This window comes from Seriola lalandi, unplaced genomic scaffold (assembly GCF_002814215.2).
Source record: "Seriola lalandi dorsalis isolate HSWRI2012SDOR001 ecotype SW California unplaced genomic scaffold, Sedor1 jcf7180002054549, whole genome shotgun sequence".
In the NCBI taxonomy this organism is placed as follows: Eukaryota; Metazoa; Chordata; class Actinopteri; order Carangiformes; family Carangidae; genus Seriola; species Seriola lalandi.
Window position 1 is genome coordinate 953,907 of NW_019525102.1, and position 10,577 is coordinate 964,483.

Here is a 10,577-nt window from a genome sequence, read left to right on the forward strand (position 1 = left end):
GCTGAAACATGTGTATTTTTCCATTTGTCGTCAGAATAATTGCACAGGGTGTGCTGGGGAAAAAAAACATCCCCAGACCTGTTTGTGTTGTGGACCACCTCAGGACAGAGGAGGGATATAAAGCGAGGCGAGGAGGCTTGTTGAGCTGTGTGTGGATTCCTGCAAATTGTCTGGATGACGAGACACTCATGTCTCTCATGTCTCATTATACCCTCTCGTTTGTCTATCTCTTATTCCCTTCTTCCTTTCTTAGTAACTCGTCTTTTCCTCCCATTTTATCTGCTGTTCCCTCTTTCTCGTCATTCTCTCGCCCACCTCTTTCTTTCTCCTTCTGTCTCCTTCTCTTTACCCCTTTACCCTCCTGTTCTTTTTCTCTGCCATATGTTTGCCTCAATTACCTCGCCTTCCCCTTTTCTCTCCCTGGTCCAGGATCAGTGGCATCTAATGCTTTCCACTCTGCCTGATTAAGTCAGCACATGTACCCTCTTTACATTATCACTTGCACACATACACACTCGTGCACAAGCGTCCCTGCAGACCTAATCAGTCCTTCTCTTAGTTCTCTCTATCACACCCCTCCAGACCTAATGAAAAAACATGAGGTCTGTTAAAAAGAAGGCGAGATGGGCAGAAGGGAGAAAAAAAGAGAGATTGAGAGAGGGTAGATTGAAAACAAACTAGACGTGAGGCAGCTGATTCATTTGCACAGCCACCAGTCGCTCTTAATGCCTGTTTCCAGTTCAGAGATATTAATTGTTTCTAATCAGTGTCGGTAATATCATGCAGAGATGCAGGAGGAGGGGGAAAGAGTTGCAGAGAGACAGAAAGACAAGGTGAGGCTAACAGTCAGAGCAAGGCGTCTATTGAAAGTACTCATTCAACATGCTGATGCATTCATGTGGCTGGAACATTTCCCAATAGGCATGAAATCCTGTGAATTATCCTCCTGCCACTCTGTGTTGAAAACTGCAATTCAGACACAGTCTGTTAGTCTCTAAACGCCGCTCTGGCTGGCTGTCGTTCACACCCCTAAATGCAGCTAAATGGATGTATTGTGCTGTAATGTACCTTTGTATTACATTACTCCACAATCATATTGACTAAATAGTCCAACGCCTTGTGTGTGTGTGTGTGTGTGTGTGTGTGTGTGTGTGTGTGTGTGTGTGTGTGTGTGTAGTGGAAGAGGTGCCATGTCGAGTGAACGATTGAGAGTAACTGGACTGGAGGTCTGATGTGTTTTGTTACTGTGTGTGTGTGTGTGTGTGTGTGTGTGTGTGTGGGGGGGGCAAGTGCTTGAGAGAGGTAATGTGCTAAGTGAGTGACGGAAAGAGTGAAGACGGGCGCTTCATTTAGTGAATGTGTGCACCTGCACGTGCTCATGCGTGTGTGCGTGCGCGCCTGATTATGATGATGAAGTCTCCCAACGGGACTCTCCCCGCTACAGTCCTCCAGTAGTCTAATGAGAAGCTGTTTCCGTAGTTACCAGGTGTGAGAGCCGGCAGCTCATAATGTCCTGTGGTGAAGAACAAAGGATGGGGAGATGAGGTGGATATAGAGAGAGAGAGAGAGAGAGAGAGAGAGAGAGAGAGAGAGCAGGGATGGAAGTAAAGGTGAAGGAATGAAAGGCTGGAGGACGCCAGAGAAACAAAAAACCCCCCATATATCTGGTGTGAACGATCAATTTAACCGTGTGTGTCTGTATTGATGTTTGTGCTTGAGAGGATCGCTGGTTGTGTTGCATGTTGTGAGTGAAGACACCGAATCTTTATAATAAGCTCGGGGACCCGAACAAGAATCAAATCAATCTCAACTAAAGTGGTGAGAACAGTGAGGCGGGGACAAGCTGTTAGTATCTGGTCAGGTCGTATCAGGCACCTCCGAAATTAAGTTGACTGTAGTAAATTAAAGCAGTTTTTTATGTATTGTTCTAGCACTGACAGCTCGATCAGGGGTGTAAGAGGGAAAATAATGAATGTGAGACATCTCCAACTCATAAATACTCTTATTTCCTAAGGGTCGCTGTTGTGAGAACGTGTGTCGCCTCAATATTAAGCACATTACTACATCGATTAGGTAATTTACTAGATACTATGGCATGGCTTTTGTATTAGATTGCATGTACAGTTGCACTTAAAAAAGTGCCCACACCGTTGGGTCACACGGTACACACACATACACACATACAAGCAGGATACAACACGATGTTATAGAGATAGATATATAGAAATAGATACTGAAGACCAGCACCAACTTGTTGGTTGTAACATTGTAAAAGTAAACAGTAACAGTAAACACTAATAAAACACTCTCCTTGTAAAAATCTGATGCCAGAACTAAACAGATAAAATGAAGCACAACTTTTAAAATATATTGAATATCAATAGAATTATCAACATGAACACAAAGATAGATCAGTGCTAACACTCAGTATATCCTCTTGTGGTACACAGTGTGAGACAATTACGCTTGTTTACTTGCGTAACTTTAATTTGGTGCAGCCGAAGGAGAAGTGAAGGAATGACACCTGAACGTCTGCAGCCAGCATCTGACCTTTACACTTACACTATCTCACACATGTGCTGTGTTTGTGTGTCAGTGTATCTGCATTTTTCTCCATTCAAAGCAGTTTGCTGTTGTTGTTGTCGGGCGGGGTTTTCAAACCGTTAAAACCTTTTCTCATTACTTCTCTTTGTCTCTTTTCTTTTTGTGTCTGTGTTTTTTTTTTTTTTTTTTTTTCTTGTCCAGATCTGATCCACTGCACCAATGAGATGAACGTGAACATTCCCCAGCTGGCAGACACGCTGTTTGAGCGCACAGCCAACTCCAGCTGGGTGGTGGTCTTCAAAGCCCTTATCACCACCCACCACCTCATGATGTATGGCAACGAGGTAGGAGGCTCAAACACACACACACACACACACACACACACACACACACACACACACACACACACACACACACACACACAATGAAAAGCCCTCCAGGGCAGTCAGTGGAGACTGCATCAATAAGTTGTATTATTACTCAACTCTGTCTCATACATAAATACAAACGCACATACACGTTTTGATTTTTAAATCACGCCCATATCAGCAGCGGGCTCAGCGGCGAGGGGGCGGGAGGATGACTAATGCATACGGGATACAAATGGCGTGTGGAGCTACTGAGGACGTACACACTGGACTCGTGGAGTGAATAATCGAAATAGCTGAGCAGCGCAGAGAAATTAATTAGCTCGGCACGAGCTGGAAGCAAGATGGGGGACAAGGACAGAAGCAAATGAATAATCAAATAAATTAAGTTAATAAAAACATGGTTAAAAGCTGGAAGAATAACACAGTCCCTCCATGGATTTGCAGACTTTCAAAGACAATAATTGGAAATTGAAATTCAAGCAGTCTGCTGCTGTGTTTGAGGGAACTTTTTGGATTCTAATAATTGTGAACTTTTACCAGACATTGTGCTGTTTTGCATGAAGAGGTCTGATCGAACCTCATGTCAGCAAAATGTCTCAATTTATATGCGACAGTGCGGCGTATGCTTTGAAAGGGAGAGGAGGGATTAATTCAGACAGAAGAGTTGTAGTTTAATTTTAGTAGTTTTTATTAATTTCTAACATAATAGAAGTAGAATGCACTTTGTTCTTCAAATATACTACTATAGCTCGCGTCTACATTGATCCTCTGGTTTGCAGGCTGTTAATTATTCATAGCTCAGTGCCTTTAAAACATAAAGAAACACAATATGTTTTTACACGAGAATTCACTTTGATATTCAGATAGATTTGTGCCATTTGGTGCTCACTATACTGGTGAAGTGTTGAATGTATATTTTATGGAGACAACAGTCAAAGCAAAGCGAGTTGCTTTGTTTTGACATAAAACTTATGATCCCTAGACTTTGTACAGTAGTAGCTAGTTATAAAAGTTAATTTTGCTATGTATTTATTACCACCTTTGTTTCCAGACCTGCAGTTTTATCTCATTTCCTTTAACTTAATTAATTTTAATTACCTAGACTTAGATGAGAAGATTGAAATCAGACTCATGTCTGTGTAGTAAATATGAAGCTTCAGCTAGCAGCTAGTTAGCTTAGCTTTTACAACTTGTCATTTTTTGGAGAGGCTAAACAAATGTGGTATAAAATGCTAATTAATGAGCTATAGAGTTGCTAGTTGGTGGAATAAGCCATGCTAGCTTTCCCCCTCTCTTTCCAGTCTTTGTGCTACACTAAACTGGCTCGCTGCTGGTATCTGCTTCATATTTACTGCACGGACCCCTGAGTGGCAACCATCTTCTCATCTAACTGTTGCTAAGGCCACATCCACACTAATTGGGGAGTTTTCGAGCAACTGAAACGGAGACTACCAGTGGTGAATGCAACATGGATAACGAACCATGTGCGTTGCTGACCTTGTTGTCTTTGCTAGCAGCTGTTGTTGCAGTTAAATTCTGCATTTCAACGCTACAACTGTCTTTGCTGTTCCTAGTTTCTAGTGTTTTCTGCAACTAACTAACTGCAGAGTAGACAATCTCCTCCCTGTTTACACCGGCACTCACATGCCCAGTGTACATGAATGGTCATGGTCATGTGACAAGTGTTTTCAGGTGTGGTCGTATGGACGGAGATCCTTTTTGTTTTAAAGAGCAACTCACTCTGCAGGTTGAATCCATTTTTGATGAATATCTTTAGAAAACTTTCGAATCCCTGTAGCTACGAGGCAGGAACTGCTCTGAAGTGGTGCTTAATTAAGCTCATGAGCACATTATACACATTATATACACTGTGTAATAATAATACACTCTCATGCATGAGATACTAACTATTACTACCATTTCTGTCTATACACGAATACACACACTATAGTCAAACACACCCAAAAGCTGACACACCCTGAGCCACATTCCTTTTAATTTCCTTTGAAATAGGGAAGCATCACTTCCTTTTTCAGTCGGGATCACTCGTGTTGATACTTCGCAACACTTCCTTTGGTTGGTTCCTTGTTTATTGCATCAATCTAAACTTCCTCAGAAAAGAGGAAGAACTGAGTGTGAGATCATTGTGTTTTGGTTAACGGAAGAAGCCTCTAACAGCAGCCTGGCTGATTTAGAGAAGTTATGTTGGCGGTTTAGGTGCCTTAGAGACAAACTGGCATTTTTACTAGTAAGACACTTACGTAAACGGAGACCTCACATACAGTTCAGAGAGACATCAGGTCATCAGATGATTCCATGCCGAATGTTTGCTCAAGCTGTGGAAATTCCCATAACATTTTTGATAACCAAATTTTGCTAAGTAGGTCACTGCAGAGCAGCAGGAAGCAGCTCAGAGGTATTCCCAAGCTGCAGGCTGATTTATCTCAGAGTTTTCATTGTCAGATTGAACCTTTCTGATGTTGATGTCTCACCTAGAGTCACATAACAGTGACTGCAGCACTCTGCTAATTCCTCATTTCTTCATTACCAACGAGCAGCTAATACAGAGGTCCTCAGAGATCGCAATCACTCTGCCTTAAGTGTATGTCCGCCTTGGTAGATTATTTTGTCATTGTTTACGGGAGCCAGAATTATAAGAGAAGGGGGGGGGGGTCTTTTTATAATAATATAGCTTTGTAGTGTTGTGTTTTCATCATTCTATTGTCTGCAATCCAAAGTAATTAACAGCATATTTTTGTCTTTGGCCATTCAGAACAGTAGCAATATTATTACATTGTATTTTTTCACATTGCCCTGCAGCAATTAAATAAATAAAGCTGAGGATATAAAAATATGTATGCAGCTATATAGTAATCTTGTTCCTCAAATTAATAACAGAGCCATGCAACGCATTTACGTTACGAATAATTCAAGTGCAATGGACGTTTAAAATGCAGTGTTTTAATGTCAATATGCTGCTGTTTAGTGGTTATTAATCAGGGAAACTACAAATGTGATGTACGGTGATTTAAAAATCCCTAATACAAACACAACCACAGTGCACTGCAGCACTGTATTCGTGGTCTCGCCTCGCAGAGTGAGGCTCCAGGCTGTAGTAGGAACAACTGTGTGTACTCATCAGCCTGCATTCATCAGGCCTGTCAGGATTGTGGTGCTGACTGAGGCTCAGTGGCCAGGTGTCCCTGCTCCCTCATGGCCGTCCCATCCATTATAGTCAGAGCTGAGAGAAATCTGGCCGTAAAATTAGAAACCACAGACCCACAGAATTGGGGTCAATAGACTGTACATTCCCTTTCAGATCAACACCCTGACTGGTTCCAGCTTGGCTGGAGCATTGAAGACGGCCTTGGACGATGTCTGATGAATGCTCTGACAGTAAAGAACATTTACATACAATGAAATCACAGGAGCGACATGTACGTCACAGGCAGCTGCTGTCTTGACATGAGCTGTAGTGAGTCATGCACAAGACTTTCGATGTGCTGTTTGTCATGTAATTTAATTGTGAGGACTAGCACAGATTTTTTTGACGGTGTTATGATCGATATAAGCATTCACATAGTTGACTTGGAGAACTGACATGTGTCACATTACATATTAGATATTGGCTTGTCAGTCTCACCCATTTCTGATATGATCAGCGCTTCACCCTTAAATGTTATTTTCTTGGGTCACCCTGCCTAAGAGAGCTGCTAAGCCTGAAATAATTTCATTTGTCTGGGTTTCAGTGACAGTCTTCCAGTCTCCCAAGGACTCTGTGTAGTGCTTTCACTGGCTTTTCTACTCTGATATGAAAAAAGCTCAAAAGGAAAAACTGAATGCTTCTAGCTAAATAAAATGAATACTTATTTTTTGGACATATAATGCCAAATTCAACTTGTTTTCCTAAAATTACATCAAACACAATATATTGGGTACTGGAGAAAGGGAGGAGTTCAGAAGAGCAAGGCTAGGTCAAAACCTAGTAAATGGCTGTACTGCATCGTAGGCTATTTACATTCAGCCTAGTGTCAGCCGGTTTCAACCCTTTATCTGTTTGCTTCTTTCCTCCTCTCTTTGCTCACATATCCAGTGTTTTAATACAGCCAAATTACCTATAAAGCTGTTTCCATTTACATGTTTTTGTCTCTGTTGTCAAGCAGAAAAACAAAAATGAAATAGTCACTGAAACGTGGCTCATTAAGATTATATTTTGACCAGTTGTTACTTCCAAACCACTTCCAAGCTGCTGCTAAAATCCTGATTTTATAACCATGGCTTCATCTGACAAAATCACCAAACACATTAATTGAAGACAACGACTGTGCTGTGATTTCAGCTGTATTTATTTGTAAGATCATCACTCGAAGGGAAAGTTTGAAGCTCATTCACGTCAGCCTGCTGAGGGAAAGCCCAACCTTGCGCTCACGGGACAATATTGGCAAATCTCTTTTACAGAAAGAAGCTAAGGTTTAGAAGGTAAAGAAGCTAGCTGCTTTCTTGAAAAAAAAAAAAAGAGTCACTAAATGGGTCTGAAAAGTCAGTTAATCTAACGACAGAGGCGCTAAGTTGGCAACAGTGTTTGTTCGCGGCAATGCCCAATGGGAAAACTCCCAACACTCGTCAGCCGACCAGTGGCGTAACTTTGTGACTCAGTCAGTCAGCGACATTTGCATTTCTATGCGACTGGAAGAAAGAGTGAGGAATGGGAGCAAAGGACAAAGTAGGGAGTTAAAGGCGTGTAAGAGAGAGAGAAAAAGAAGGTAGGTAAGCAAAGAGCAGGTAGGAGAGGAATGTTTTTACAGTTAAAACATAGTGGTATCAGTACCGGCCTCCAAAACTGATTTCAACCGTCAGTTTTTAACTTCAGCATTATGAATGTTAACACTAAGTTCCATAAACACATCACCTGACATACAATGGCAGCCATCTCGGGTTGACAAGGACAACATGAATAAATACACTTCCACTTAGCAATAGTAGGAAGTGGATAATGTCGGCGTGACTGTTGGCAATGCTAATCATCATGTGCCATCATGTGACCGAACTGTAAAACGCGTAGTTTAGGTTGAACACTTCAGCAGTTTGGCTCTTTCAGCTCTACATCTTCTGCAAGTCTGTGGTAAACAACCGAATGTAAATCCTCAGACTGTAATATCTGAGCATATTTAAAATGAGTCTGCTGTTGAATTCATTGTATTTTGCTGACATCCAGACCAACTTACAGCTTTTTTAAATGCAGCCCGTTTTATTCTGCTGTCCCCTGTAATATATTCGGCCCATGCTTTCAAATTAAAGTGGGAATTTACCATTCAGAGCAAACACCAGGTGAATTAAGTTTCAATATCTCATCTTTAACTCAGCTGCCATATTTATTAGAGGGCTTGGGATCGTGATTAGAGTAATAGTGCATTTTGTGTGTGTGTGTGTGTGAGTGAGTGATTTGGGGGGTGGGTAGTTGACAGGTTAGTATTGATAGTCATTCAATTCTTCACCTCCAGTTTTTTCCTCCCTGCCAAGAAGCAATCCTGGCTCTCTCCCCAGTGACGCTCTGAATCTTACGAGCAATCAAGAGCCGGTCAATATCTTTGATCATGATTTCACTTTTGTGCTGGTACAAAGCCACTTTAAAAGTACATCTCAAAGAAGCACCACTAGAGGATCTTAAATTTGCAGCTCATTGTTTTTTCCTCTGGCTGTTCATTGCAGTAAGTAGGCAGCAGGTTATTGTGATACATGCAAGGCACTAGTCTGAAGTTTACAGGCGAACAAATACATGAAATTTAATTGTTAATGTCTCTACAGCCTTGGGGGTGATAAGCGCTGAGTGCTGGCTCCTTGTCTTGCCATTGTCTCGGTTGTTATCATTTGTCAGCATGTGCCCCTGCTTCCAAGTCTTTGTATGATAGGCCAATATGTACCAAAAACAATCCGGCAGGAAACCCCAAACAATGGCTGGGAGAGCCATGTCCACCTCTTCGCTCCCAGCCACGGTGCTTGTCTCCCTCCCCTGTAGGGAGGCTGCTGGGTCTCTCTCCTGGGAGTTTTTGATGCTTTGACCACCCAAGACATGAACAAGACTATGCAAAGATAGAGGAAGCGAGCACTTGAGAGAAAAAGAGGAGGAGGTATTTGTTCATGGAATTACAAGAATGAGGGAAAGATGTAGGGGTGACAGTACAAGAAATTAGTGTTGGAGTAAGAGGTAGAAATGGGGTCATATGGATGTCAAAGTTATTATAAAATCGATTTTTGAAAGGCTAAATGCACTTCTTCAAATGGGTTTTCAACACTTACTGCACCTGAAATTCTTCCTTTCCCAGCATTTCTTGCAACTGACTGTCAAAGACAGTTTTATCCCCACATTTACTTTATGTAATGACATATTTTAGTGCTAATGCTTTGTTTAGCTTGGTTTCCGATAACCACTATCTACCTAATAGAGATCTTCTGTGAAAATGAGGTGTCCAGAGGAAAATGTATCTTGATGATGTTGATTATTCCCAAGATGATGAGCAATCATCATTAGGATACATCCTCTGGACACCATGAATGCGAAATTTTGTTTCAGTTCATCCATTGAATACTAAGATATTTCAGAGGATAAGTGAAAACTTTGACCAGTCTGAAACAAAGTGGTCGACTGACAGGCCTCCATTTAAACCCTATAGGATAGCTAATGACCATGTAGGTGAATCACCACCTCTTTAGACAACCAGGCTGATGTTTGAAATGCCATCTTTTGTATTAGAAGGTGATTCTTTTGTTTTCCTCCACAGCTTGTGTGTGTTTTTACTAGATTTTTTACAGGTCATCTTAGATATTACAGTGGAACAGTTTTGAGTAATCTAGATGTGTTTTGCAGAGTTGAAGAATCTGCAGAAGGTAGCACTTTCCACCCTTCAAACTTGGTTTTGTAACTAAGAATAAATGCTATAGAAACTGCAAGTTGAACACAGCAGAAAATCAAACCCGTGCAACCCTAACCTGGCATGTTTAAATATTTTCCAAGATGAACGGCCTTTTTAACGGCCCTCAGAGTTTTCTGTTTTTCCTCAGTGTACTGTGACTTCGAGGAATGTCACAGCCCAAAGATTTGCCAGACCACAAGGTAAAGTATAACACGGCCCTGTGAAACCTTTTTGGGAGTTTGTTTTCAAGGACGCCAAGTGCTGAAAAATACTACCCATCATCCTTTCTTCTGCAGGACAGGATAGTTGTAAGTGTCATTGGGGGAAAATTACAGTCTGATTGATTTCACCTCAGTGCATCTCGAATCAGGATGGGGCTGAGACTCTGCACATCAAAACCGAATATATGAATGGATGGAGTGCATTCAGGGAGTGAAAGAAAGATGGTATGGTGGAACAGGGAGAGGATGAGAGAGAGAGAGAGGAAGAGAGTAGACAGCGTGTGAGAGTCATTAAGGACATGAGAGGAGACAGGGACGATCTGGCGAGGACACCAGAGAAAGTGCTGATGGTAGCAGGACACACCGCTTTCCTTTTTCTGTGTGTGTGTGTTTGTGAGATAGCAGGAGATATAGGGAGGGAGGGAGTGAACAGTAAGGTGTGTGTGTGTGTGAGAGACAACACAGTGTGTGTGCTTTTACAGCAGCGTAAAGTTGCAGTGTGAGTCGCCAACCCCCCCACCCACCCCCAC

At 41.8% G+C, this 10,577-nt stretch overlaps 1 protein-coding gene across 1 annotated transcript in view; it reads left to right on the forward strand.

Annotated features, from left to right (window-relative positions):
- The window catches only part of LOC111661732 (phosphatidylinositol-binding clathrin assembly protein), a 78,227-nt gene that overhangs the window by 17,737 nt on the left and 49,913 nt on the right, over nucleotides 1–10,577 (forward strand). The window contains exon 2 of the mRNA XM_023415389.2: nucleotides 2,746–2,888. Coding sequence (XP_023271157.1) covers nucleotides 2,746–2,888 — 143 coding nt within the window. The remainder of the gene's footprint in view (nucleotides 1–2,745; nucleotides 2,889–10,577) is intronic.